Raw genomic sequence first — 26,332 nt, 5'->3', positions numbered from 1 at the left:
TGCACAGTGAGTGGGTGTATGCCTTCAGGGACTGCCCCATAGTCGTGGTAAAGTTTTTACCTGCCTAGTGTCCTACTCCTGTAGGAGGCAGCATAACCCAATGGTTAAGAAGAATATGGAGCTGCATCTGTCAATCTCTAAAAATTCCCCCCCCCCTGCTGCACCAGTGGCACCGCAAGTCCCAGCGCACCAAATACCTACAGCAGAAGGAAGGAGCAGTTTAGCACCCACAGGGACTCACCACCCCCTCCTCAAACAGAGCCGGAGAGCCAGGCCGCACGCCATGTAGTGATCAAAGAGAAAAAGGAAATACAGGAACTGCTACAAGAGGCCCACTGCAGATTGCTTGCAGCTCCCGGGACCCCCAGGTGCACTTGAACAGTAAGGGGGAGCCCGCTAGGGACCCCCTCCCCCAAAAAAACGTGTACAGTATTGCGTAGCTGGCGGAACACACCCCCCTCACCCCCGCCCCCCAGCACCTGCTCAACACCCACAAACAGAAAAAACAGGCATGACCAACCGGGGGTGGGGGGTGACGACTAGGCATGGGTGAATGGGGGGTGGTCCGCAGAGGAACCCAGACAGTGAGGGGGGAGAAACATGAGGGAAGAAAGGGCACTCGGGGTCTGCCTACGTCCACCCCAAAAAAAAAAAAACACCAGGGAGGAGGGGAGACTACTCCCCACACCTCGGGACCAGTGGGTACTGCTCCAGGCAGACCACCGCACCATCTTGGAATGGGCGTGCTGCGGGCCAGAGGCACGATGCGACTCAGATCATGACCAGGGCTATGCGCCCTCACGAGGCGTTTAACTCGCCGGCCAGCCCCCGTCCAGTGCGGCTATGTTGTGGCCAACCTAGCAAGGAGCTAAGGTCAGGTCGCGCTCACTGGCCAGACTGGGAAGACCGTAAGGATCTAGGATATACAGTCCGTTGCCCAGTCCGGCAGTTTATTGCAGTTCTAACAGTAATGAGAATTGTAGTTCTCAGCGAAACCGAAAATAAAAGAAAATAATTCAGTTTAAAAAAGGAAAAAAATGTTAGGACCAGAGATCCTAGCAAGGAAATAGGTCCTCACTCCTGACTAGGCAGAAAAAAAAAAACTGAAGACCTATAGCAGGAAGTGGGAGTATACCCCCCGGGACTGCCCCATATGCCTAGTCAAACTCTTTCTGGCTAATGTCCTACTCCTGTAGGAGCAGCATAAACCCAAGGGTCAAGAAGATCTGGAAAAGAGAAAACAGCGCCTTCTAAGTGCAGAACGGTGTTTTTCAAAGAAGTATAAAATAAAAAAAACACATACTCACAATGGTAAGCTTGTTTAAAGCATGTAATGCACATAGAAGACTGGTATTGCGATCCTGGGGGTCCTAGATAATGATTTTACCGCTGGCTGTCACAGCATGGGGGATACCTTCGGTGGTTGCCGCAGTATCCGGAGTCGGTGAAACGCACGGGGAGTGGGTATGGAGGACTGAGACATCACTTCCTGGTCGCGATGCGAAGAACTAAACGGCTTCTTCAGGCCGTGTGGGCGCCATATTGGATTAGGGCTTTTATGCCCACAGATAGGACGGAATTCTATAGTGGCTCAGTGGGGCCAAAAGGTCTTGGGAAACACTGCAGCCATGGAAATACGTGGGAATACAAGACAACAAAGATACACGGACGATGTGTGTACTGAGAAGGAAAGTGGCAGTAATGGTGCTTGAGGCTAAATTAGGCTGTCCATTAAGCATCTGGGACAAGCTCTTGTAAAAAGTAACAACTTAGTGAATGGGAAATTAAGAGGTGGGCAGCACTTAAGAATATGAAAATAAAAATAAAAGCTAAAAATATTAATATAAATATGAATTGGTATGGGGCTGTGACTATGGAACTGAAGTCGAAAAAATATATATAGAATATATAAAAAAAAGGGGGGGGGGGATCTCTAGTGGATATGAATATGAAAAAAGGAAGTTTAAAAATGACAATCGTATCCGGTCACTTGGGATGACAGCCTCCCTTTATTCCATAGTAGTGGAAGAGCTATATGTATGGTAAATTTGTATGAAAACATAGGTGTGTGTGTGTGTATATTATATATATATATACACACATATACATACATACACACACACACACTACATACATATACATATATATATATATATATCACACACATACATACACACGTATATACACACACACACGTTTGTGAAATATGCCGCAGATTGTCACATAAGTGGAAAACTTAGCAAGTCTCTAGATAATACTACAACCACCAATACAATGAATCTAGTCCTATATAAATTCTTATGCCCTCAAGGAAGGCCAGGAGGCCCCCTAAACCATAACCTGCAAAACCTTGCGGCCAAAGGAGGCATCCACAGATGCCGTCATGTCCACCTTATAAAATTTGGTAAAGGTGTGAACAGACGACCAGGTCGCCGCATTGCACACCTGAAGCACAGACGTCTGATGGCGAAAAGCCCAGGAAGCACTAAGCGCCCAAGTAGAGTGCGCCTTGACAGGGGAGGGTGGAACCTGAACCCTAATGGAATAGGCCTGCACCACTGTCTGTCTGATCCATCTGGAAATAGTCACAGCAGACGCAGGCAGCCCCTTCTGTGAGCACAAAGAGCGAGTCAGACTTGCGAAAAGACTCGGTAGACGCCAAATACACCCTGATCGCAAAAACCTCCAGGGTATGCAGAGAAAATTCCTTAGGATGTTTAGACTTGGAGCACAAAGTGAAAACTGGAAACCAACTTCGGCAGGAAAGACGGATCCGGCCGAAGTACCACCTTGTCCTTGTGAACCACCAAATAGGGGGAACGACAGGACAGCGCTGCCAGTCCGACACCCTGGCGCAGAAGTGATAGCTACCAAGAAGGCCACCTTCTGAGACCAGGTAAGCAGGGGGACCACCCGAATATTCTCAAAGGGAGGCCTCTGGAGAACCGACAGCACCAAAATAAGATCCCATGGCGGTAGCAGAGGTCGCACCGGTGGTACCAAGTGTCACACCCCCTGGATGAAACTACCAGGGAATGGGCTGCAGGATGGAAGATTTGCCCCTGAGAGAGCAGATTCTCCCGGAGAGGAAGTCTCCACGGGGCGTCTGCGTCAAGTCTGACCAGGTCGGTGTACCAAGCGCGACGAGGCCAGTCTGGAGCCACAAGAATGACCGGAATCCTTTCTGCCTCTATCCTGCGAAGAAGTCTTAGCAGCAACTTGAGAGTAAAGGCATACATCAGCCGGTACTGGCCCCTACGGGCCACCAGTGCATCTGCCGGAGGGTCCCGGGAGCAGGTCACAAACCTCTGTACCTTCCTGTTGGTTCAAGACACCAACAGATCCACATCCGGAGTGCCCCAGGCACAACTGGTGAAACACCTCCAGATGCAGGGACCACTCCCCTGCATACAAGGCCTGGTGGCTGAGGTAATCCGCAATGCCAATTTTCCACTCCCGGAATGTGTACCGCAGAGAGAGCTGGAACATGGCACTCCGCCCAATGTGTCCGCCACTTCCAGGGCCGCAAGGACAATCTTGGTGCCCCCTTGATGATTGACATAAGCCACGGCCGTGGCATTGTCCGATTGAATGCGCACGGGGCAACCCTCCAGGACGGTCGGTCCAGTGCATCAGGTAAAGCCGGATCGCTCTCAGCTCCAGGACGTTGATCGGCAATTGAGATTCCTTCAGGGACCAGACTCCCTGAACCGAGTTTTGATTGAGAACTCCCCCCCCCCACCCGGACAGACTCGCATCCATGGTGACAACTGTCCAGTATATAGGGAGAAAGGATTTCCCCGACTGAAGCATCGGGGACTGAAGCCACCCGACCAGGGACTCTCTGGTCCTGTGGCTTAACCAAATCCGAGAATCCAGAGAATTCGGGCGTTTGTTCCACTTGAGAAGAATTTCCTTTTGAAGAACCCTTGTGTGGAACTGAGCGAATGGGACCGCCTCGAAGGAGGACACCATCAGTCCCAGTACTCTCATACAGGTCCAAAGGGACGGCCGGTCGTTGGACATCAACAAACGAACCGCTGACTGGATCTTCTGGAGTTTTTCCCGAAGAAGAAACACCCTAGCAGAGGACGAGTCCAAGGTCAGGCCCAGATAGAGCAGTCTCATGGAAGGGGTCAGAGACGACTTTTGAAGGTTCACGTCCCAACCAAACTCCTCCAGAGGACTCATGGTGAACCCCCAAATTTTCGGTCAGCAATGCGGGGGACTCCGCACGGAGAATCAGATCGTCCAGGTAGCCCATGACCTATATCCCCAGCTGTCGCAACAGTGCCAGGACCGGGGCCAACACCTTTGTGAAGACCCAAGGAGTGGAGGCGAGACCAAAGGGTAACGCCACAAACTGATAGTGATCTTCTCGTACGGCAAAACGGAGAAACCATTGGCGAGCAGCACAGATTGCAATGTGAAGGTAGGCATCCTTGATGTCTATTGAGGCCAGGCAGTCCCCCTCATGTAGGGAGGCCACCACCATGCGAATAGTTTCCATCTTGAACTTTTGAGCGTGCACAAACACATTCACAGCCTTTAGGCCCAGGATTGGCCGCACCTTGCCCTCCTTCTTGGGAACCATGAACAGGTTGGAGTAAAACCCGTGAAAGCGTTCCGGGTGTGGAACAGACACCATCACTCCTTGCTATAGCAAATCCTGCACTGCCCCATAGAGCGCTCGCAAGGTATCCGGGGATAGGCGGACATTGGAAGGGAAAAACCTGACCGGAGGAACGGATCGAAACTCAATCTTGTATCCGGACCACACAATCTCCCGGACCTATTTGTCTGGGATCCGGGCCAGCCACATGTCAGAGAACCGGCAAAGGCATCCCCCTCACCCCATTCACGGGTGAGGGCGCACCTTCAGGCCGACGGGGCCTTGTCTGCAGGTCTGGCGGAACCAGACTTCAGTTTCCCAGACCAGGGAAGATTGGAAGCACCCGAGGGAGCCTTGAAGGGCTTAGCCTTATCGGCTGCCCCCGAGGGACGAGAATACTTTGTGAGCCGAAAAGGACGGACCCCCGCCTACGGCGAGAGTCCCTACCCCTGGAAGCCTGCGGGAGAAAAGGTACTCTTACCCCCCTTAACATCTTTAATAATGTTGTCCAGGGTAGCCCCAAACAGACGGTCCCCTTAAAAAGGGGAGTTCTGTCAAGGCCTTCTTAGAAGCCTGATCCGCAGACCAACACTTCAGCCAGAGCATACGCGCCTCATGACCACCGGCGAAAATGACAGATGACCCAAAAGGGAAGCAATGTCCAGCACAGCAACGCAAGCATATTGCAGCGCCTGCACCTTCTGGTCCAAAAGTTGCCCAAATTCAGGAGGGACAGGCTGGCCCCTCCAAGTCACAGCATAGCAGCTTCATCCATTCAGTTACCGTTTGGGTGACAAGGGCCAAAGCGCAGTCCCCGCCATAGCGTACATGTTGCGGGCCACAGCCTCGGCCTTCCTATCCTCTGGGTCCTTAAAGGACGGGGAATCTTCCATTGGAATCACGGTAGCCTTGTTAAATCTGGAAACTGGGGGATCCACCTTAGGTGGCACCAACCACTTCTTCACCAGAGACTCCTCAAAAAGGTAGCACCTGGTAAACCGCTTAGACACCCCGGGAGAACGTGTCCTCCGCTCCCATTCTTTGGCGAGCAGGCCAGCAAAATAAGTGGGGAAGGGAAAAAAACATTTCCACCTTCGGAGGCTTATGGATGTCGAAGGCAACTCGACCGAGCGCCGCAAACATGCATCCCCCGACCCCCCATGCAGCCTGCACACTAGGCCCCAGCCTCAGGTAGGCCCAAACAGTCCCCCATGTAGGGGGCGGGGGTCACAACAGGACAGAAGGAACCCTGGAGTGTGAGGGTCCGACCATCCCAGAGAGAGGGCCTGGGTCCACCCCATAACTCGCCAGGGAGGGGGGGGGGGGGGGACGTTTACTCACCATACCGGGACACAGGCTGGCGCCATCTCATACCAGGACCCCACGCCACCGGAGTAGGGGGGCTGCCGGACAAATAGGAACACTGTCGTGTGCGTCCTGGCAAGGCGTTTAACTCGCGGGGCCAGTCCCCGTCCATCAGGACCGTCGCGGCCGACCCAGGGCGGAGCCAAGGCCTGCACACGCTCGTTGGCCAGACTGGGGTGACCACTGGATATGGGGGTCCAGTCTGTCGCCCAGCCCAGCATAATTGCTAGAAGATCTCACAGGAAAAACGATCCGGAGAAAAAAATAAAATAAAAAAAAAATCTACATAAAAAATTACTTTATGCCAGGACCAAAGATCACAGCAAGGAACTAGGTCCTTACTCCTGACTAGGCAGATTAAAACTGACATCCTATGCAGGAAGAGAGAGGGTATACCCCCCAGGGACTGCCCATAGACGTAGCCGGAAATTCTGCCTAGTGTCCTACTCCTGTAGGGGGTGGTATTACCTACTTCTATGCATCAGAGGACTTCGTCCGTCAATGAACGATAAATAGTGCTGTCTGCTCTGCCCCTGTGCTTATTCATCCAGAGTCGGTGTACTCTTAATATAGGTGGTGTGTTACTGGCCAGATCACCAGGTGAAAGCCTAAATTGGAAAACAAATGAGCCGCCACATGTAATGATTCGTAAGCTGCAATTGACTAACGAAACCCCCGACCCACACTGTACTTGTGGGCTTCCGTCAGAATACAGCTTCCTCCAGTCTGGGACATGGATAGATATTCCAGCAGCCCTACATACAAAACTAGGCTGAACTTAGCTTGTATGTACCTGAAAACATCAACTAACTTTATTGAACAAGAAACAGACTTCTACAATTGAGAGTATGTAATTACCCAAAACATCACACAATGGTTAGATAACTAGGTACAGTTGACTCATGGCTAATCACATCTACAGTGCCTTGCAAAAATATTCATTAACATGGTAATTAACTCTAGACCAGACTGCCGGCAACAAGGCTAAAACAAAATACAATACACATTTATTAAAAGTCCAAAAACAGAGGAAATCAGCATAATTACAAGGTGTGGAAGACCGGTGATTGAGCTGATGATATGAACATCTGCTCGGAGTCAGTGTAAAGCCTTATTGGCAATAGGCAGCTAGGCCTAGAGTCCCAGAGTCTTCATATAGTCTGAGATATATTGTTGACAAATATTACTGTTCCACTTGAGTAATCTAAACCATATTCTGTGTTCATTAAGTCCATCATTTTCTTGGTCACCTTGTGTCCTTAAGAGACACAGGGTGACTTACACATGAGGAGCCTAGTGAGCTGAGACAGGGATTTCTCAACCTCTCTAAGGTAAGCTGGGTTCCATGGGCCCCCCAACCAAAGTGAATCCCGTCACAATGACATTTTTGATTTTGGGCATAATACTGTTTTATGTGTGGGCCGACACTGCTAGATTTTACATGGGCATCCAGGCATCATCACACAGCCACGAGGGCAAAAATAGAAATTGAGTCATCATTGGGGAGTGGATAACCTTATTAAGGCAGAATAAAACTCCAGGATCAGGCCATTTGCCATAATGTGAAGATATGCACAGCAAATTTGCACATTGCGGCAGATTCACCTGCCAAAAAGACCCCCTTCCAGCACTGACAATTGCGATGGCTATAGTCCCTCTTGTCACTGCTGAAATCTTCACCTGGTCATCTTCTGAGTTCACTGAATTTGGCCATCTTGACAGGCCAGCCTGGGTTGACCTAACTCCCACGCAGTGGAGTGAATTCATCTAGACACATGCCAGTATTGTGCACAAGCTGTAGAATGAACTCTGTTTTTTTCTCTTTATAGGTTTAGGTTTTCTTTAAAAAAAAAAAAAAAAAACAGGGCCAGTTTAACAATGAATCTGAAATCGGCCTTCATTATTCATCTGCCAATCTGCACATCTGACCTTTTATCCTTGTTAGACGTACAGATAATCAATTTATAATACTGAGCAGCAATTATTTTTGCCACTTGCAATCCCTGGAGCTTAGAACAATTTCAGAGGATTTTGAGCATGCAATGTTGACAGTTCCTCCATATTTCCCTAAATGTAACAGGATATGTTCTGAAGTTTCAGAACAGTCTTCCTTCCATTTAAATTTCCCTAGCAGACCACCCCACATTTCCTCAGATGTTAGTATTTAATAAAGTCTCACCTCAAGGCAATCATTAAATAGAAAGAGTGTGACTTGTTCTCCTCTGTCACACAGATCTTCCCCAAGAGCAATCGTTTCCACTCTCTGTACCAGCATCCTATGCGAGGATAATAGATTTGCCTATAACAAAAGTGGGAATAATGAAAAGGTTACACTACATATTGCACACCACAAAACAAAATCTATATGGAAAAAGGAGAAAATGACTACACAGTATCATAACAGACTAGCAAATTTACTTAATGGGGACTAACTGCACGAGTTCCATTAATTACCAGCATCATGCTTTTGAATTATGCTGTACATGTATATCAGAAGTGAGTACTTACAGGACATCCATCCACTTCATAAACCACATCAAAGATCTGCCTTTGCCCTTCAGTTTTCCTTTTATCTTCATTAATATGACTGTCAATTTGGAGACAAAAAATAAATAAATAAATAAATTTGTCCAGTAAATCACATCTCTCTGGGTTTAAACGACTTAATACTGAATGGTATGAATACAAAAAAAATGTAAAAGCTCTGGCTGTCTGAAAGGAAAAGATTAGGGATTACATATCCATGCGATGCGGTTTATCTAGGTACCTCTTAAAGCGGAGTTCCACCCATTTTTAATAGGTTGGAATACATAGATCTATGTAATCCCCTTTAAAACGGCTTTTACCAATGGAAACTTTTTTTTTGCTAGTAAATACCTTAATTTCTGCTTTATTCCTCCTCTCCTCACTTCCGGGTCCGATCGGCGATGACGTCATTCGGCGATTCGCAGTGTCTGCTGGGATGTATTCTATTCCAGAAATCTCGCAGTAGCTGAGCTGTACTGAGCCGTGCCTGCCCCGCCATGCCTCCTCTCATTGAGTTGTATTGTATGAATGTATTAAGGCCGTTCTCTGCCCCGCCTACTCTCATTGAGTTGTATTGTATGCAATGTATTAAGGCTGTTCTCTGCCCCGCCTCCGCCCCGTCTCGAGGGAGGCGGGGCGGAGGAGGCCTTAATACAGTGCATGCAATACAACTCAATGAGAGGAGGCGGGGCGGAGGCGGGGCAGGCACGGCTCAGTACAGCTCAGCTACTGCGAGATTTCTGGAATAGAATACATCCCAGCAGACAATGCGAATCGCCGAATGACGTCATCGCCGATCGGACCCGGAAGTGAGGAGAGGAGGAATAAAGCAGAAATTAAGGTATTTACTAGCAAAAAAAAAGTTTCCATTGGTGAAAGCCATTTTAAAGAAGATTACATAGATCTAAAGTTCCAAAAATGGGTGGAACTCCACTTTAACATATAGAGGAGAAAATTAACAAGGACAAGAAAAAAGAAATATTTAGATAAGAGGATCTTTAGGTCCTGTGTATATACACTAATTTCAAATGGCAACATTAACCACTTGAGATACGGAAGGTTTTACTCCATTAATAAACCAGGCCATTTTTTGCGATATGGCACTGCATTGCTTTAATTGAAAATTGCGTGGTCGTGCGACGCTGTACCAAAAAAAAATTATGTCTTTCCCCCCCCACAAATAGAGCTTTCTTTTGGTGGTATTTGACCACCTCTGCGGTTTGTTTTTTGTACTGAAAACAAAAAAAAAAAAAAGAATTTTGAAGGGAAAAAAAAAAAAAAAGTTAACATAAATCGCATCAATTTAGGCCAACATGTATTATGCTACATCTTTTTGGTAAAAAGGGGGTTAACACTAGGGGCGATCAAGGGGTTAAGTGTGCTCCTAGGAAATGCTTTAACTGTGTGGCGGATGGATGTGCTAGAGGAAAAGAGATCTGTGTTTTAAGCTTAGCTGGAACAAAAGATCTCTCTGCCTCTGTGACAGAACAGTTTACATAGGCAGACGGCCATTCGGTCATTCCCCTGTACGATTGCGGGAGACCGGCAGCTATCGCGCCTTCCGGACCCGCTGATTGGCTCCCGCTGTGTCTGATTACAGCAGGAGCGGCGCACGCTCCAGTGGCACATTGGTTCCCGCGAGAACCCCTGCACAAAATCATGTACATATACGTGATTTTACGCAGCCGGGCTGCCCTGCCGCAGTATGTATGCGGTGGGCGGTCTGGAAGTGGTTAAAAGACAAATTTAAACTATTTACCAGACTGAAGGGTTGTATGAAGGTTACATACTACTTGTAGATAATTGGATGTGATTAGCAAATCGCTATCAGTATACAGGCACCAGCAAGGTAAAACAGTGCAGCTAGAGTTTATAACAGAAGAGATTACCCATAAAAGATAAGAAATACAACAATAGCAACTTAGTATGCACAACTGGTTACTTACGTCATCACCTCTTTTAGGGAATCTATGGCCTTCTCAAGCTTAATTTTATCTGGGTTGTCATCTGTAGTGTGCTTCTTAAGGTCTACAAAAAAAACACACATTGGGTTGAAAGGTTTTATTAATTAAATCCTTAGCTCCCACATGTATAAATATTCAATGGTTTCACTCAGTGAGAACATCCCATAAAGTGGCAAGAGTATCTTTGCTGTGATCCTTAGAAATGTTTAACCACACCAGTTACAAGTTTTTTTGAGCAGTGATTACATGATAATTTAATATACTGAATTCTAGCTGCAGAGCAGGTTAGCCTTTATGTACACAAGTTTTGCTAAAGAGCTGAGGAAAACATGGAAATAATCCAGCTATTAGGCTCCAATGCACACTAGCTTTTTTTCTGCCACCTAGAAGCAAATGGTGTAACCCTGTGTGTCCCCATGCACACTATTTTAGGCTAGAAGTGTTTTTTTCAAGCTTCAGCCTCTAGGAGCAGGATCCCCCTATGAACCATACCAGGCCACATTCCCTCAATATTGGGGGGGGGGGGGGGTGCTTGTTAAAGGGGACTTTTAGATTCTGATAAGTCACCCCCCAGCAACCTCCACAACCACCAGGCCAGAGATGTGGGGAAGAAGCCCCTGTCCTAGCCACCCACCCCTCCTTTCCTGGCCTGCTCCTTAACACCAGCTTTTCACTGGTTAAGGATGCCAACAGCCATCTGTTCTCTAACAAAAACGCTCCTCTTCCTAAACACTGCTGAAAACACTGCTTAATGGCAGCACAAAAATGCGATTTTTTTTTTCTTAACGTAAAATATAATGTCTCCGAGTTCGATGGACACAGCGCTCCATAAATCATAACTACTGGGTTATATTGCCTCTTCCAGGAGTAGACTTAGGGAGCACAAAAAACACCTGGCTACACCATCCTCAGTTTGTAATATAACCCCCCTCTCTGCACTAGGTAATCAGTTTAGTAGCAAGCAGTATTAGAAGTATCCGAACTCCATAGAGGGGTGGGTGCTGTGTCCGAACTCAGAGAAATTACTTATTGCAAGTACAAAAAAATTGGATTTTTGACTTACCGTAAAATACATTTCTCTGATGATGTTCATTGACAGACAGCTTCTGGTATTTATAACCATTGGGTTATACTGCCCCCTACAGGAGTAGGACACTAGGCAAAAAATAATTCTGGCTACACCCATGGGCAGTCCCAAGGGGTATACTCCCTCTCTCTGCTAGAGCCACTCAGTTTTGTTACAAGCAGTGTCAGGAGAATAACTCAACAGAGGAGTGGGTGATGTGTCCGTCAATGAACATCAGAGAAATGGATTTTACAGTAACTCAAAAATCCCATTTTCTCTTTCAATCATTGATGGACACAGCGCCTGGTATTATTACCATTGGGACTTCCCAAAACAGTGAGGGGTGGGAACAACCAAAAAATTCCCAAGGCTAAAAATTCGCCAACCAGGCAGCAGGAGCTCCAACAACTGGAGCCCACCTTAAAAAAAAAAAAAAAAAAAAAAAAACCACAACAATACAGCCTCACAGAGGATCAGGTCCGCTTAAAGAGCAGACTGCAAAACCTTGCGGCCGAAGGAAGCATCCACAGATGGCGACACATCAACTTTAGAAAACTTCTTGCAAACCAGCGTGACAGACGCCTGATGACCGAAGGCCCTAAGCTAAGCGCCCTAGCAGAGTGTGCCTTTGACAGTGAAAGGGAAAAACCTGACACCCTGACAGAATAGGCCTGAACCACTGTCTGTGACCAACCTGGAAATGGTCGCAGAGGAAGTGGACAACCGTTTTAGTTCAGTCCATGAGCACAAATAGAGAGTGACTTCCTGAAAGACTCTGTAGCTGCCAGGTACACCCTAATTGCCCGGACCACATCCAAAGCATGCAAAGCAATTTCCTTCAGATGTTTAGGCCTGGGACACAGGGAAGGCAACACAATGTCTTCATTCAAATGAAAAGCAGACAACCTTTGGAAGGAAAGAGACAAGGGGGAAAGAAGCACCTTATCCCTCTGAATCAACAGACAGGGTGAATGACAGGGTAAAGCTGCCAGATCAGACACCCTACACGCAGAGGTGATGGTCTTTTGGGCCACCTTGTAGGACAGCGTAAACAGGGGAATCTCCTGAATATTTTCAAAGTAAAAGAAAGACAGAGCGCCTCTAAGTACAGCAATTTATTAAGGCTTAAAATCACTATGTAGTAACAACTCACTAGATGGAAGTAGAGTTTGGCTTGTATACTCCGGTTGTATGTCAGGAGATGGATGTTGTCCCAGGGGTCCTGGAGAATGGAACACTCCGTGCCGGTCGGGTGGACGCTGTGCAGAGGATCCTCCGTCTTCCGGGTTCCAGGTACGGCTGGGCGCCAAGGACCACGCTAGAACGCAGCGTGACGTCACCGGAGACTGGAAATGTCACAACGCGTTTCAGAGCTTGTGCACTGCTCTCAATGGGCGTGCGCGCTCTTTTTTCAAGTGTAAGAGAGGAGAGTAATCCGGGAACAAGCTATACATACACACACACATATATATATATATATATATAAGAGGGAGGTAACGACAAGAATGTATAGAAATTCCTGTGGACAGCTAAAACAACTAAAATGCACTAATCCGTACTGGATACATTTTACAGGACTATAAATACAGATCAATAAAAATGTCTATATATATATGCGTAAAAATTGATTTTTGTAAGATCTTACCGTAAAATCTTTTTCTCTTAAGCTCATTGACAGACGCAGTCCTCTGATTAATATCAAATTGGGTTATACTGCCCTCTACAGGAGTAGGACCTAGGCAGAAGAAAACGTTCTGGCCACACCTTAGGGGCAGTCCCAGAGGGTATATCCTCTCTCTCTCTGCTACAGGATGTCAGTTATGTCACAAAGCCGTGTCAGAGAATTTAACCCAACCCAACTCAATAATAGAGGGGCGGGTACTGCGTCTGTCAATGAGCTTAAGAGAAAAGGATTTTACGGTAAGATCTTACAAAAATCCATTTTTCTCTGTCGCTCATTGACAGACGCAGTCCTCTTTGATTAATATCAAATTGGGACGTCCCAAAGCAGTGCCACAAAAGAGGGGTGGGATAACGGAAATCAAAATCCAATCTAGAAGGCCCAACCGGCGCCAACTAGACGTCTTAAAGGCTCATCAGACAAAAAGATGAGACTCCCAACAGAAAAAACCCTCGAGGTAGACCAACGGTCTCCTCAAATTGCGGCCTGCAGAACCTTGCGGCCAAAAGAGGCATCACATCAACTTTATAAAATTTTGTAAAGGTATGAACCGACGACCAGGTAGCCGCCTTGCAAGCCTGATGGCGGAAGGCCCAGGAAGCACTAAGCGCCCGAGTGGAGTGCGCCTTAACAGGGAACGGAGGATTCCGACCCTTAATAGAATAAGCCTGTACCACCGTCTGTCTGATCCATCTGGAGATAGTCGCGGCAGATGCAGGAAACCTCTTTTTGGGGCCATCCGTGATCACAAAAAGTGAATCAGTTTTACGAAACGAGTCCGTAGTCTTCAGGTATACCCTGATCGCCCGAACCACATCCACGGAGTGTAATGCAAACTCCCGATGATGGCTGGGCTTAGGACGGGCTTAGGACACAAGGAAGGTAATACAATATCTTCATTCAGATGAAACTCTGAAACCACTTTAGGAAGAAAGGATGGATTCGGACGAAGAACCACCTTATCCCTATAAACCACCAGAACGACAAGATAATGCGGCCAGTTCTGACACCCTGCGTGCAGAAGTGATGGCCACCAAGAAGGCCACCTTCTGGGATAACGTAAGCAAGGGAATCTCCCTAATATTTTCAAAGGGAGGTTTCTGAAGAACCGACAACACCAATTTAAGATCCCAGGGCGGCAAAGGTGCGTGCACCGGCGGAGCCAGGTGCCGCACCCCCTGGATGAAATTCCACACCAAGGAATGAGTAGCCAAAGGCTTCTGAAAGAAGATTGCTAACACTGAAACCTGACCCTTGATAGTACTCAAGGCCAGCTTCTGCAATACCCCCTGTTGCAGAAAAGCCAAGATTTGGGTCACCGAATAGGCACGTGAAGGAAATCCAAGGGATTCACACCACGCAATATAAGACTTCCATGTGCGATGATAGACTTTTCTGGAAGTCGCTTTCCTTGCTTTAATTAGAGTAGGAATGACTGAAGCTGACAAACCCTTGTCCTTCAGCACCTGGGTCTCACCAGCCAGGCCGTTAAAGCCAGCGATCGTAAAGCAGGATGGAAGATCGGTCCCTGAGACAGCAGATCCTCCCTGAGAGGAAGTCTCTAAGGAGCGTCTGCGACCAGCCTGACCAAGTCGGCGTACCAGGCTCGATGAGGCCAGTCCGGAGCTACCAGGATGACTGGAATTCCCTCCACCTCTATCCTGCGAAGAAGTTTCGGCAGCAACTTGAGAGGAGGGAAGGCATACAGTAGCTGATACTGCCCCCACGGGGCGACCAGCGCGTCTGCTGCGTCCGTTAGAGGATCTCGGGAGCGGGCTACAAACCTCCGCACCTTCCGTTTGAGCCGAGATGCCAACAGGTCCACATCCGGGGTGCCCCAACGAAGGCACAATTGGTGGAATACTTCTGGCTGAAGGGACCATACCCCCTGATCCAGAATCTGACGGCTGAGATAATCTGCCTGCCAATTTTCTACCCCCGGAATGAATACCGCGGAGAGAGCTGGAAAAAATCGTTCTGCCCAACGAAGAATGCTGGCCACTTCTAAGGCCGCCAGGACACTCTTGGTGCCCCCTTGGTGACTGACATAAGCCACGGCCGTGGCATTGTCCGACTGGATTCGAACCGGGCTGCCCTGGAGCTGCTCGGTCCAGTGAAATCAGACAAAGTCTGATCGCTCTCAGTTCCAACACATTTATCGGTAACCTGGATTCTTCCAGGGACCAAAGCCCCTGAGCAGATAATCTGCCGAGAATTCCTCCCCATCCGGATAGACTAGCATCCGTGGTGACAATCGTCCAATAGATTGGGAGAAATGACTTCCCCCTGGCTTAGCATCGGAGACCGAAGCCACCAGACCAGAGATTCCCTGGTCCGTTCGCTCAGTCGGATCCGATTGTCCAGGGAATCGGGATTCCGGTTCCATTTGAGAAGAATCTCCTTTTGAAGGATTCGGGTATGGGACTGGGCAAACGGTACTGCCTCGAAGGAGGCCACCATCAGTCCCAGGACCCTCATGCAAGTCCGAAGGGAAGGCCAGTTGACGGACAGTAACAACTGAATCGTTGACTGAATCTTCTGGAGTTTCTCCGCCAGGAGAAACACTTTTGCCAAAGATGTGTCTAAAGTTAGGCCCAGATAGTCCAGGCTCCTGGTGGGAACCAGAGATGACTTCTGTAGGTTCACCAGCCACCCAAACTCTTGCAGGGAGATCATAGTGATCTCCAAGTTTAGCAACAGAGCCTGCGGAGACTCCGCATGAAGAAGAAGATCGTCTAGGTAACCTAGAATCGATATGTCCCGCTGTCGCAACAGCGCCAAAACTGGGGCCAACACCTTTGTGAAGACCCGAGGAGCAGTGGCGAGACCAAAGGGTAACGCCGCAAACTGATAATGGTTCTCTCCTACGGAAAAGCGAAGAAAACGCTGATGTCCTGCAAAGATGGGAATATGAAGATAGGCATCCTTGATGTCTATGGACGCCAGAAAATCCCCCTGACGCAGGGAGGCCACTACTGTGCACCTGGACTCCATTTTGAATTTTTGTACCTAGACAAAATGATTGAGTGCTCTTAAGTCCAGAATTGGACGCACCTTGCCCTCTTTCCTGGGTATTGTGAACAGGTTTGAATAGAACCCCTGAAAACGTTCTGTCCAAGGAACGGGAACTACCACTCCTTGTTGCATCAAGTCTATTACTGCCCCCCGCAAAGCTTTTAAGCGATCCGGGGATAGTCGAATATTGGAAGGGAGGAATCGCACCGGTGGAAGTGATCAAAACTCGATCTTGTATCCCGACCGTATGACCTCACAAACCCATTTGTCCGGGATTCTGGAAAGCCATGAATCCGGAAACCGGTGAAGACGTCCCCCACCCCAGAGATGGGTGGGGGCGCACCTTCAGGCTGTATTGGTCTTATCTTCAGGTTTGGCTGAGCCGGACTTTTGTTTACCCGACCAGCGCCCTTTGAAACCCCCTGAAGGGGCTTTGGAGGGCTTCGCCTTATCGCCCGCCACAGCGGAACGAAAAAAAAACTTTATGAGCGGAAAAGGAAGGTCCTCGTCTGTTACGAGGTCCTTTACCCTTAGCAGTCTGTGGCAAAAAAGTGCTCTTGCCCCCAGTGAGATCCTTGATAAACTTATCCAAGGTGGCCCCAAACAGGCGATTCCCTTGAAAGAGGAGATTAGCCAAAGCTTTTTTGGAGCCTTGATCCGCCGACCAGCACTTTAACCACAACACACGTCTGAGGACCACTGCTGAAACCGATGCACGCCCCAACAATGGAGTGGCGTCCAGAGCGGCGTCACAGATGAACTGTAACCCTTGCATCACCTGCTCCAGCAAATCTGATACTGCCGGGGGGATACTTCTCCCCTCTAGGTCACGGCGTAACAGCTTGGTCCATTCTGTCAAAGTTTGTGAAACTAAACCAATGGCAACCACTGGCCTAAATGCTGACCCTATCAGGGTAAAGATGGAGCGGGATACCGCTTCCACCTTACGATCCACCGGATCCCTAAAGGACGGAGCGTCATCCAAGGGATTCCTCAAACGGATAACGCCTAGCAATGCGTTTGGAAATACCAGGGGTTCGTTTTGGACGACCCCATTCCTCTTTCATTTTATTACCAAAACATTTGGGCAAGGGAAACACCTTCGCCATCTTGGTAGGCTTGTTAGTACCAAAAGGAATTTCAGTATCAGCTACCTCTGCCGGTGTAACCTCAAGTCTTAAGGTTTCCCGGACAGACAACTAGTGCATCCACCAATGCTTCTTCTTGTGCTATGGCGGAGGCAGAGACGTCCTCCTCACTGTCTGAGGAGACCGTACCCGAGACACAAGCCCCAGAAGAGGGACCTGCAGCTGCAGTGACAGGCTCAAAATCTGTATCTGAAGTGTCAGATGAAATAGGGGTAGGCGGGGGGTCGCTTCTTTGCGCCCCGTCCCTGACAGGCCACCTCCACCCGGGATACAAAAGAGTCCAAAACCGCTGACAATGCATCAATCATAAGTGGGGAACTGGAGGGTCCTGCGGCCACCTCGAGGGGATCAGGTGGGGATACATGTGCGGCAGGGTCCATGACTAATCCAAGAACACTCGCCAAACAAAAAATTGCAAAAGAAAAAAAAAAAAAATTTTTTTTTTTAATCCCCCAGCGCAACAGCGCCCCTCAGTGTTACCTGCTTCGGACCACCACAGAGAGAGAGAGAGAGAGAGAGAGAGAGAGAGAGAGAGAGAGAGAGAGAGAGAGAGACCCCAAGGGCTTACCACCTGATGCACAGAAGCTTCTATCAAACTGCTCTCAGAGCGGTCCTTTACAGAACAGGAAGTTTATGGATCGTTTTCCCAGGTAAAGGAGGCGGCTCCGCCCCTTTACAAGCCTTCCGGCACTCCCACTGCTACTCCGAGGTAGCTGGGTGAATCCAAAATGGCCGCCCCCATGCAGGAGACACCAGGCTACGCCAAAATGGCGGCCTGCGGGAAGATGGCGGCGGCCTGCGGATTCCGGCGGCCTGCAGATTCCTGTGGAACGATCGTGTGGCCCGAAGGATCGTGCGGCCTGTGGAGGGATGGCGGCGGCCTGCGAGAGGATGGCGGCGGCCTGCTGACGGCCTCGGTAGAACATGTGGCTGCATCACTTATGCATTAGGTAGGTGTTTGATCACCTTCTTACATGACGATTTTCAAATAGTAACACCAGCCCCTGTTCTCCATCCCTGACCTTAGTCATGGCTTCTTTTTACAGCCAGCTCTTTATAGTGACTATTAGATAGTCAGCTCCTAAAACCAAGCTCCTGGAGTGGTATCTCTTCTTCACTAAATCACACTCAAGAGGGAGATCTGTGAAACATGTCATCGGATAGAAAGGGAACCCAGGTCAAGAGGGTCCGACCATCTACAGCGGGGCCCGTATCCTTTCCCAACACCCGACAGCGAAGAGGGGGAACATACTACTCACCTCACCATACCGGAACAGACCGGCACCCACTCCTAACAGAACCCCTGTCCACCGAGGTGGGGGGCTGTCGACCAATACGGACGCCGCGACTCCGTTTCTGACTGGTCATAGGCGTCCCGGCGAGACGTTTAACTCGCGGGGTCAGTCCCCGTCCAGTGGGACTGTCGCGGCCAACCCAGCGCGGAGCTAGGGCCTGCACGCGCTCGTAGGCTGACTGGGGTGACCACTGGATCTCACATCCAGCCCGTCGCCCAGCTCCAGCAAAATTGTTTAAATGTGTCGCGGCTGATCCAGCGCGGAGCTGGAATCTGCACGCGCTTGTAGGCCGGCTGGGGTGACCACTGGACCTCAAAATCCAGCCCGTCGCCCAGATCCGGCATAATTGCTTGAAGATCTCACAGGAACAACTGGAGAAAAAAAGCGGTCTAAAAAAAAAAAAATCTAAAAAATCTTGCCAGGACCAAAGATCCCAGCAAGGAACTTAGGTCCTTACTCCTGACTAGACAGAAAAAAACTGACATCCTGTAGCAGAGAAAGAGAGAGAGGATATACCCTCTGGGACTGCCCCTAAGGTGTGACCAGAACGTTTTCTTCTGCCTAGGTCCTACTCCTGTAGAGGGCAGTATAACCCAATTTGATATTAATCAAAGAGGACTGCGTCTGTCAATGAGCGACAGAGAAAAGTAAGTTAATAAATAGCAGTGCATGTAATGTAATGAATAAACGATGTACACTAAATATAAAAAACGTGAAAAAAAGCGTGCGCGCCCATTGAGAGCCGTGCGCGAGCTCTGAAACGTGTCGCATCATTTCCAGTCTCCGGTGACGTCACGCAGCGTGCGCTGCGTTCCAGCGTGGTCCTTGTCGCCCAGCCGTACCTGGAACCCGGAAGATGGAGGATCCTCTGCACAGCGTCCATCCATCCACCCGACTGGAATGGAGTGTTCCATTCTCCAGGACCCCTGGGACAACATCCATCTCCTGACATACCACCGGAGTATACAAGCCAAATTCTACTTCCATCTAGTGAGTGGTTACTACATAGTGATTTTAAGCCTTAATAAATTGCTGCACTTAGAGGCGCTCTGTCTCTTTTTACATGTACCCACAGCGCTGACTTCACTGTGTTTCTTGGAGTTAGCCCTTACAGCAGCAACCATCACCTACTGCAATATTGATTTTCATCGTTTGGGATTTTACCATTGGACTATATTCATGGACTTTACTTTCATTTATTGTCATTTACATTCCATTGATTTGTCCCTCCCCTTATGACCCTAACAGTGCCATGTATTGGTCATTATTTTGTATATAGCCATCATCCCATCTAGCCTATGCCAGAGCGCTCGCTTCCTTATCTGAATATTTTCAAAGGAAGGCTTCTGTAGAGTTGAAAGCACCAAATTGAGATCCCAAGGCGGCAACGGAGCCCGCACTGGAGGGACTAAAATATCGGACATCCTGAAGAAAGATACGCACCAGGGAGTGTGTGGCCAAAGGTCATTGGAAGAAAACCGCCACAGCAGACAACTGGCCTTTGCTAGTACTCAAAGCCAACTTCTATTAAACCCCCCGTTGAAGGAAGGTTAAGATCCAAGCCACCAAGAAGGAGCGGGGATGAACTCCAAGCGACTCACACCACGCAATACAAGTCTTCCATGTTACGATGGTAGATCTTCCTAGAAGTAGATTTCCTAGCTTTCAACAGTGTAGGAATCCCCGATTCAGATAAACCTCTAGCCTTCAGCACCTGGCGTTCAACAGCCAAGCCGCCAAAGTCAGCGAGGAAGCTTCTAAGGAACGTCGGCAAACAAGCCTTACCAGATTGGAGAACCAAGCCCGATGAGGCCAGTCCGGAGCCACTATAAGCTGACCGGAATCTCTTCTGCCTCGATCCTGCATAGGAGTCTGGGCAGAAGCTTTAGCGGAGGGAAGGTGTATATCAGACGATACTGGCCCCACTGGGCCACCCGCACGTCTGTGGCGTCTGCCAGAGGATGCCTCGACTGAGCCACAATCCTCTGCACCTTTCTGTTGAGCCGAGACGCCAACAGATCCACCTAGAGGGTGCCCCACTGGAGAGACAGCTGATGAAACTCCTCTGGATGAAGAGACCACTCCCCTTGGTCCAACGCCTGCTGACTGAGGTAATCTGCCTGCCAATTTTCCACTCTGGGAATGTACAGCGGAGAGGGCTGGAACGAACCATTCTGCCCACCTTAGAATGCCGGCTAAATCTAGAGCCGCCAGGACACTTCTTGTGCCCCCTTGGTGATTGACATAAGCCACGGCCGGCATCTTCCAATTGAATGCACGCTGGACAACCATTAAGAACGATCCGTCCAATGATCCAGACAGTCTGATTGCTTGGAGTTCCAAGACATTGATCAGTAGTCTGGAATCTTCCAGCGTCCAGATCCCCTGAGCAGAATGCTTGCAGAGGACGCCTCCCCAGCCAGATAGGCTGGTATTCCTGGTGACCACTGTCCAATACAAGGGAAGGAAGGATTTTCCCATCTGATACACCGGAGAATGAAGCCACCATTATCAGGGACTTCCTGGTTCCCCGACTTCGCAGTCTCTAGACTATCTTATCCAGCCAAGTCTTGTCCCATTTGGTCAGAATCTCCCTTTGCAGGGACCTCATATGGAACGGTGCAAACGGAACCACCTTAATCACTCCTTGAAAGAACAGGTCTTGTACTTCCCTAAACAGGCCCTGTAAGTGGTCTGTGGACAGGCGCAAGTTGGAAGGAGAAAAAAGCTTGCCGGGGGACAAGAGTCAAATACGATCTTGTACCTGGACCGAATGACTTCATGGACCCACGTCATGCACTAGGGAAGTCCACGGGTCTGGAAACCAGCGAAGATGTCCCCCTACCTCCAATACAGGTGAGGGAGCACCTTAATGCTGGAGAAGCCGGATCTTGGCTTGCCAGACCAGGTTTGTTTGCATCCTCCTGAAGAGGCCCTGAAAGGCTTCGAGCCCTTGTCAGTCAACCCTAAGGGAGGAAAAAAAAAAAAAAAAAACTTATGGAAGGAAGGCCTACGTCTACTATGAAGTTCTTTGCCCTTACTAGCCTGTAGAAGTAAAGTAAAGTACTCTTCCCTCCTGTGAAATCTTTAATGATGTCATCCAGGGTAGCTCCAAACAGGCAATCTCCTTGGAAAGGAAGATCAGTCAAGGCTTTTTTTTTTCCCCAAGTCTTATCCGCAGACCAGCACTTGAGCCAAAAGACATGCTGAAGGACCACTGCCAAAACAGAGGCGAGCCATTGGGGGCCACATCCAATGAGACATTACAGATAAAACTGCAGCCCCTGGACCAGCTGGTCCGCAAGCTCGGCAAAGGCGGGGGGGGGGAGCTGTTCCCCCCTCCAGGTCACGGTGTAAGAGCTTAGCCCACTCGGTCAGAATAAGTGACACTAGGGCAATGGTTAATACCGGTATCATTGCCGAACCAGCCAGAGTGTACATATTGCAGGCCACAGCCTCCGCCTTCCGGTCAGCCGGATCCTTAAAGGTCGGAGACTCTACAACCAGAATCATGGCTGCCTTGTTTATTCTGGAAACCGGAGACTCCACGACCCGTGGCAGAGTCCACTTCTTAAGGGACTCCTCATAAGGGTAACGCCTAGTAAAGCGATTCGGAACCCCACAGGGATGCCTTGGTCGTCACCACTCCTTCGCGACAATTCTGTCAAAATAGGCAGGGAAAGGAAACACTTGCCGCTCTGGATGGCTTGTGAGTGCCAAAAGGCTACCTGCGCCTCTGTCGCAGCTTCAGCTGCGTCCTCCATCTTTAGGGTCTCCCGCACAGATACAAACCATGCATCCACCAGTGCCTCTTCGGGCGCGGTCGCAAACGTGGAGGAATCATCCTATCAGAGGATTCCAGGAGCATGGTTGCAGACCCAGCATAGTAACTTGTGTCCGTGGTGGCCGAATCAGATTCAGGATCTGATGAGACAGGGGAAGGCAGGGATGCTTTTTGTTAGCTCATCGCCCGAAATCCACCTCCACCCAGGACACAAGGGAATCCAGGACTGCTGTCAGTGCATGGATAGATGGTTGGGACCCGTGGCCTTAGAGGGGATCAGATGGGGAAATGTAATCCTAAGACGCAGGTCACCAGGGGGACTCCACAAAAGGTGTAAAACACTGATAAGGGACAACCCCCACCACGCTGGCAGCACCATCCAGTCGCCAGGCACAAGCACCAAGCGGTCCTCAGCAGAGAGGGAGAGGACCTCACCAGACTCACCACCCCCCCCCCCCCCCCCGCAGAAACAAGCATCGGCAGCCACCAGGATAATGCACTATACATGAGTCGATCAGGAAATAAAATAATCCAGGAGCCAGCACAACACAAACCAATGTGGTGCAAATGTGGGCCGCCAACCCGCATACATGTGAACCAGGCCTAAAGCAATAGTAAAGTAATTTATAAATAAAAAAAAACACAGGTCCTCCTGCAGGTTTAACCACTTCTGGAGCACAAGGATTTGCCCCCTTAATGACCAGGCCATCGGATCGGAGCACCAGGACCAGTCATCAGGTAGGCCAGACACTGCTTTATGACTATAGAATATTGTAATGTGGGCTGCTATGCCTGTGCATATATCTATATCTCTATACATATACAGTGACAGTATATAGTGGGTAAGGTAGGTACGTGTAGAGATTTGCTTGTAGTAGGCAGTGGCACTGTGTCTGTGGCTGAGCCCGAGAAGCATGCGGTATAGAGCAAAGCCGCTGCTTCCTGTGCATGGCTCCTCCTGTCACAGGCGGAGTGCATATGATATCACTCCCCCTGTGAGCCGGACCTATACAGGAAGTAGCAGTTCCATTCTAGTAGGAGGAGAGCTGAGCCGAGAGTCCAACACAGAGGGGAGATGTGGGGGTAGCCCTGCAGACAGAAATATACGGTATTTTAAAAATGTTGGCAATATCAATACCGTGGCTATGCGATACATCGCAAAACCGAAAACCGGCATATGTCTACTACACACCTTCTCTATCTGGAGTTTGTAACCTTTTCTGGACAACTCAGCATAGATATCTATTTTTGTGCTTTAGTTTCATGTAGGAACCTACATTTACAGGAATGGATACCCGTTAACCCTAGTAACTAGACCAGCAACTAAATCCCTTATATAATTAATCTGCATAAGTGGGATACACTCATTTTATTTTTTTACAAGGGAATATAGCGATCAGTGTCTTGATTCTATTTACTCCCTGTGTCCGCCCAAAGCCATTCCTCGGTCTTGTTTGCTTGGAAGAGAAAAGTATTGTCTGTATATGGTCCCGATTAAGCTTACCGCGAAATGCGTTGACCCTTGAGCAGACGCAATTGCATATCCACGCATTATCCTGATATGTATTGTATTTATTCTCTTGTGCATACATGTACTTATGGCCATTAGTCATGTTAACTTACATCAATGTTTGGGGATTAGACTGTATGTTCGGTCAGCCTCACCATTTTAACGGTTTATTGATTTGGACTATTGATTATGTTCTTTTGTATACCTTTTGTCGCAGTCCATCTCATGATGTGCCCCTAAAGGCCACACATTTTTGCAGTTGTCTCCTACAGCTGTTCTTTTGTTTATCTACCCTAAAGAATTTTGTTAAGTTATGCACCGACGACCAAGTGGCTGCCTTGCAAACTTGCGATATTTGTGCCCGAATTGCATGAACCACATCCGAGGTATGCAAAGCAAATTCCCTGGGATGAGCCAGCTTGGGACAGAAGGAAGGCAACACGTCCTAATTCAAATAGAAGTCAGACAACTTTGGGCAGGAATGATGGACTGGGACAAAGAACCACTTTAACCCCATGGACCACTAAATAGGGACTGTGAAAGATAATGTCACCAATTTCGATACCCTGTGGGCCGAAGTAATAGCCACCAAGAATGTCACCTTCTGGGATAAAGTAGTACTAAATTTAAATCCCATGGCAGCAAAAGAGATCATACAGGTGGAGCCACGTGATGAACCCCCTAAATGAAGGTACAAACTAAAGAGTGCGTGCTTAGGGTTCGCTGAAAGAAGATTGCCAGGGCAGACACCTGGCCCTTTATGGTACTCGAGGCCAACTTCTGATCAACGCCCTGTTGAAGACAGGTTAAGATCCGAGCCACAGTAAAGGATCGAGGATAAGCGCCAATCAACTCACACCAAGTAATGTACACGTTTCACGTACTATGGTATATCTTATTGGAAGACTACTTTCTCGCCTTAACCATAGTAGGGATCACCGATTCAGGCAGACCTCTATGCCTCAGTATCTGGCTTTCAATAGCTAAGCCATTAAAACCAGCAACTGTAAAGCAGGATGGTAGACCAGCCCTTGGGACAACTGGTCTTCTCTGAGAGGAAGCCTCCAAAAGGACATTTATATCCACCAGACTGATTAGAAGATCTCCACCCTTGATTCCTCGCAGGAATTGAGGAAGAGGCCTGACCTGGGGATGATACTGGCCTTACTGTGGCCCTTTGACACCTGCCAGAGGAACCCATGATCACACCACGTACCTTGGTAACCTCCTGTGGAGCCGAACCTGCTGAAGGAGCTGCATGTAGGACTGTGCAAACAGGACTGTCTTGAAGGTGGATACCACCAGACTCCGAACCTATATGCAAAATGGGAGAGAGAACTATCTGACAGCAATCGGTGAATCACAGTCTGTGGTTCCTGAAGTTTGTCCAGAGGAAGGACCACCCTGGTCAGATTTAGAATCAGACCTAGGTAAATAAATTCCCTGGACATGGAGAGGTGGGACCTTCGGTAGTTCGGACATCACCTGAACCTTTGCAGGAATTAGACTTGCACAAGGAGACTTAGGACCTAAAAAAGGACACGTTTTGTCCCCCTTTCTAGGTACCCCCAAAAGAATCATTTCCACGAGGCCGGAAACCAGCGAAGATGTCCCCCACTCCAATATTGGGTGAGGGCAAACCTTCATGCTGAAGGGGTCTTGTCTGCAGGTCTGGAGAAGCTAGCTCTAGGCTTACCAGACCAAGGATGCTTGGAACCTCTCAGGGAAGATTTGAAAGATCTATTTCCCTTAAACAATTTTCTATGTGCTGAGAAGGAGGGCCCCCATCTGCAAAGAGGGCCCCTTCACTTTCCTAGACTATGGCAGGAAGGTACTCCTCGCCCCCCCCCCCCCCAAAGTTTCAGCGGTGGTGATAAGCTGTATCCAAAGCTGCATCACAAATAAAATGTAGCCCATGAACCAACTGTTCCGCTAAATCAACATAAGCAGTGGGGACCTGCTCACCCCCCAGGTGCTGGCGCAAAAGCTAGCCCCATTCAGTTAGTGTCTGAGAAACAAGGCGTCAACGAGTCAGTGGTAGTGAGCCCTTACAGATCCCCAGCTCAGGATTCCCCAGGGTGCGGAGTCTAAGCCCCAGCCTGCTTATTCACCAGGGCCCCTGATGGTGGGGATGGACTTGCAGCAGACTGGAACCAGGTCGCAGCCCCTAGGTAGGCCCAGCTGAGGATGTGGAGACCACTGGCGTGTGCAGGGTAAACAGGAGACTATAAGGAGATCCAGGAGACAAGCCGAGGTCAGGACAGGCAGCAGACGAACATAGGCGGAGAAACAAAGCCAGGTCGGTACACAGGAGATCAGATACAATAGCCAAGGGATACACGGATGGGAGCTCAGGGAACAGCAAT

General features: G+C 48.9%; 1 protein-coding gene across 2 annotated transcripts in view; it reads right to left on the bottom strand.

Moving 5' to 3' along the window:
- Window positions 1-26,332, bottom strand: part of ECT2 (epithelial cell transforming 2) — a 181,031-nt gene that overhangs the window by 30,508 nt on the left and 124,191 nt on the right. For both annotated transcript variants that reach the window (XM_082252570.1, XM_082252571.1), the window contains 3 exons: window positions 10,450-10,531; window positions 8,486-8,564; window positions 8,157-8,276 (listed from right to left, as the gene is read on the bottom strand). In XM_082252570.1, coding sequence (XP_082108696.1) covers window positions 8,157-8,276; window positions 8,486-8,564; window positions 10,450-10,531 — 281 coding nt within the window. The remainder of the gene's footprint in view (window positions 1-8,156; window positions 8,277-8,485; window positions 8,565-10,449; window positions 10,532-26,332) is intronic.

The sequence above is a fragment of the Pelophylax lessonae genome, assembly GCF_965119305.1.
Source record: "Pelophylax lessonae genome assembly, chromosome: 3".
NCBI lineage: Eukaryota > Metazoa > Chordata > Amphibia > Anura > Ranidae > Pelophylax > Pelophylax lessonae.
The sequence above is the reverse complement of the archived record's forward strand: the minus strand, read 5'-3'. Positions and strand labels throughout refer to the sequence as shown.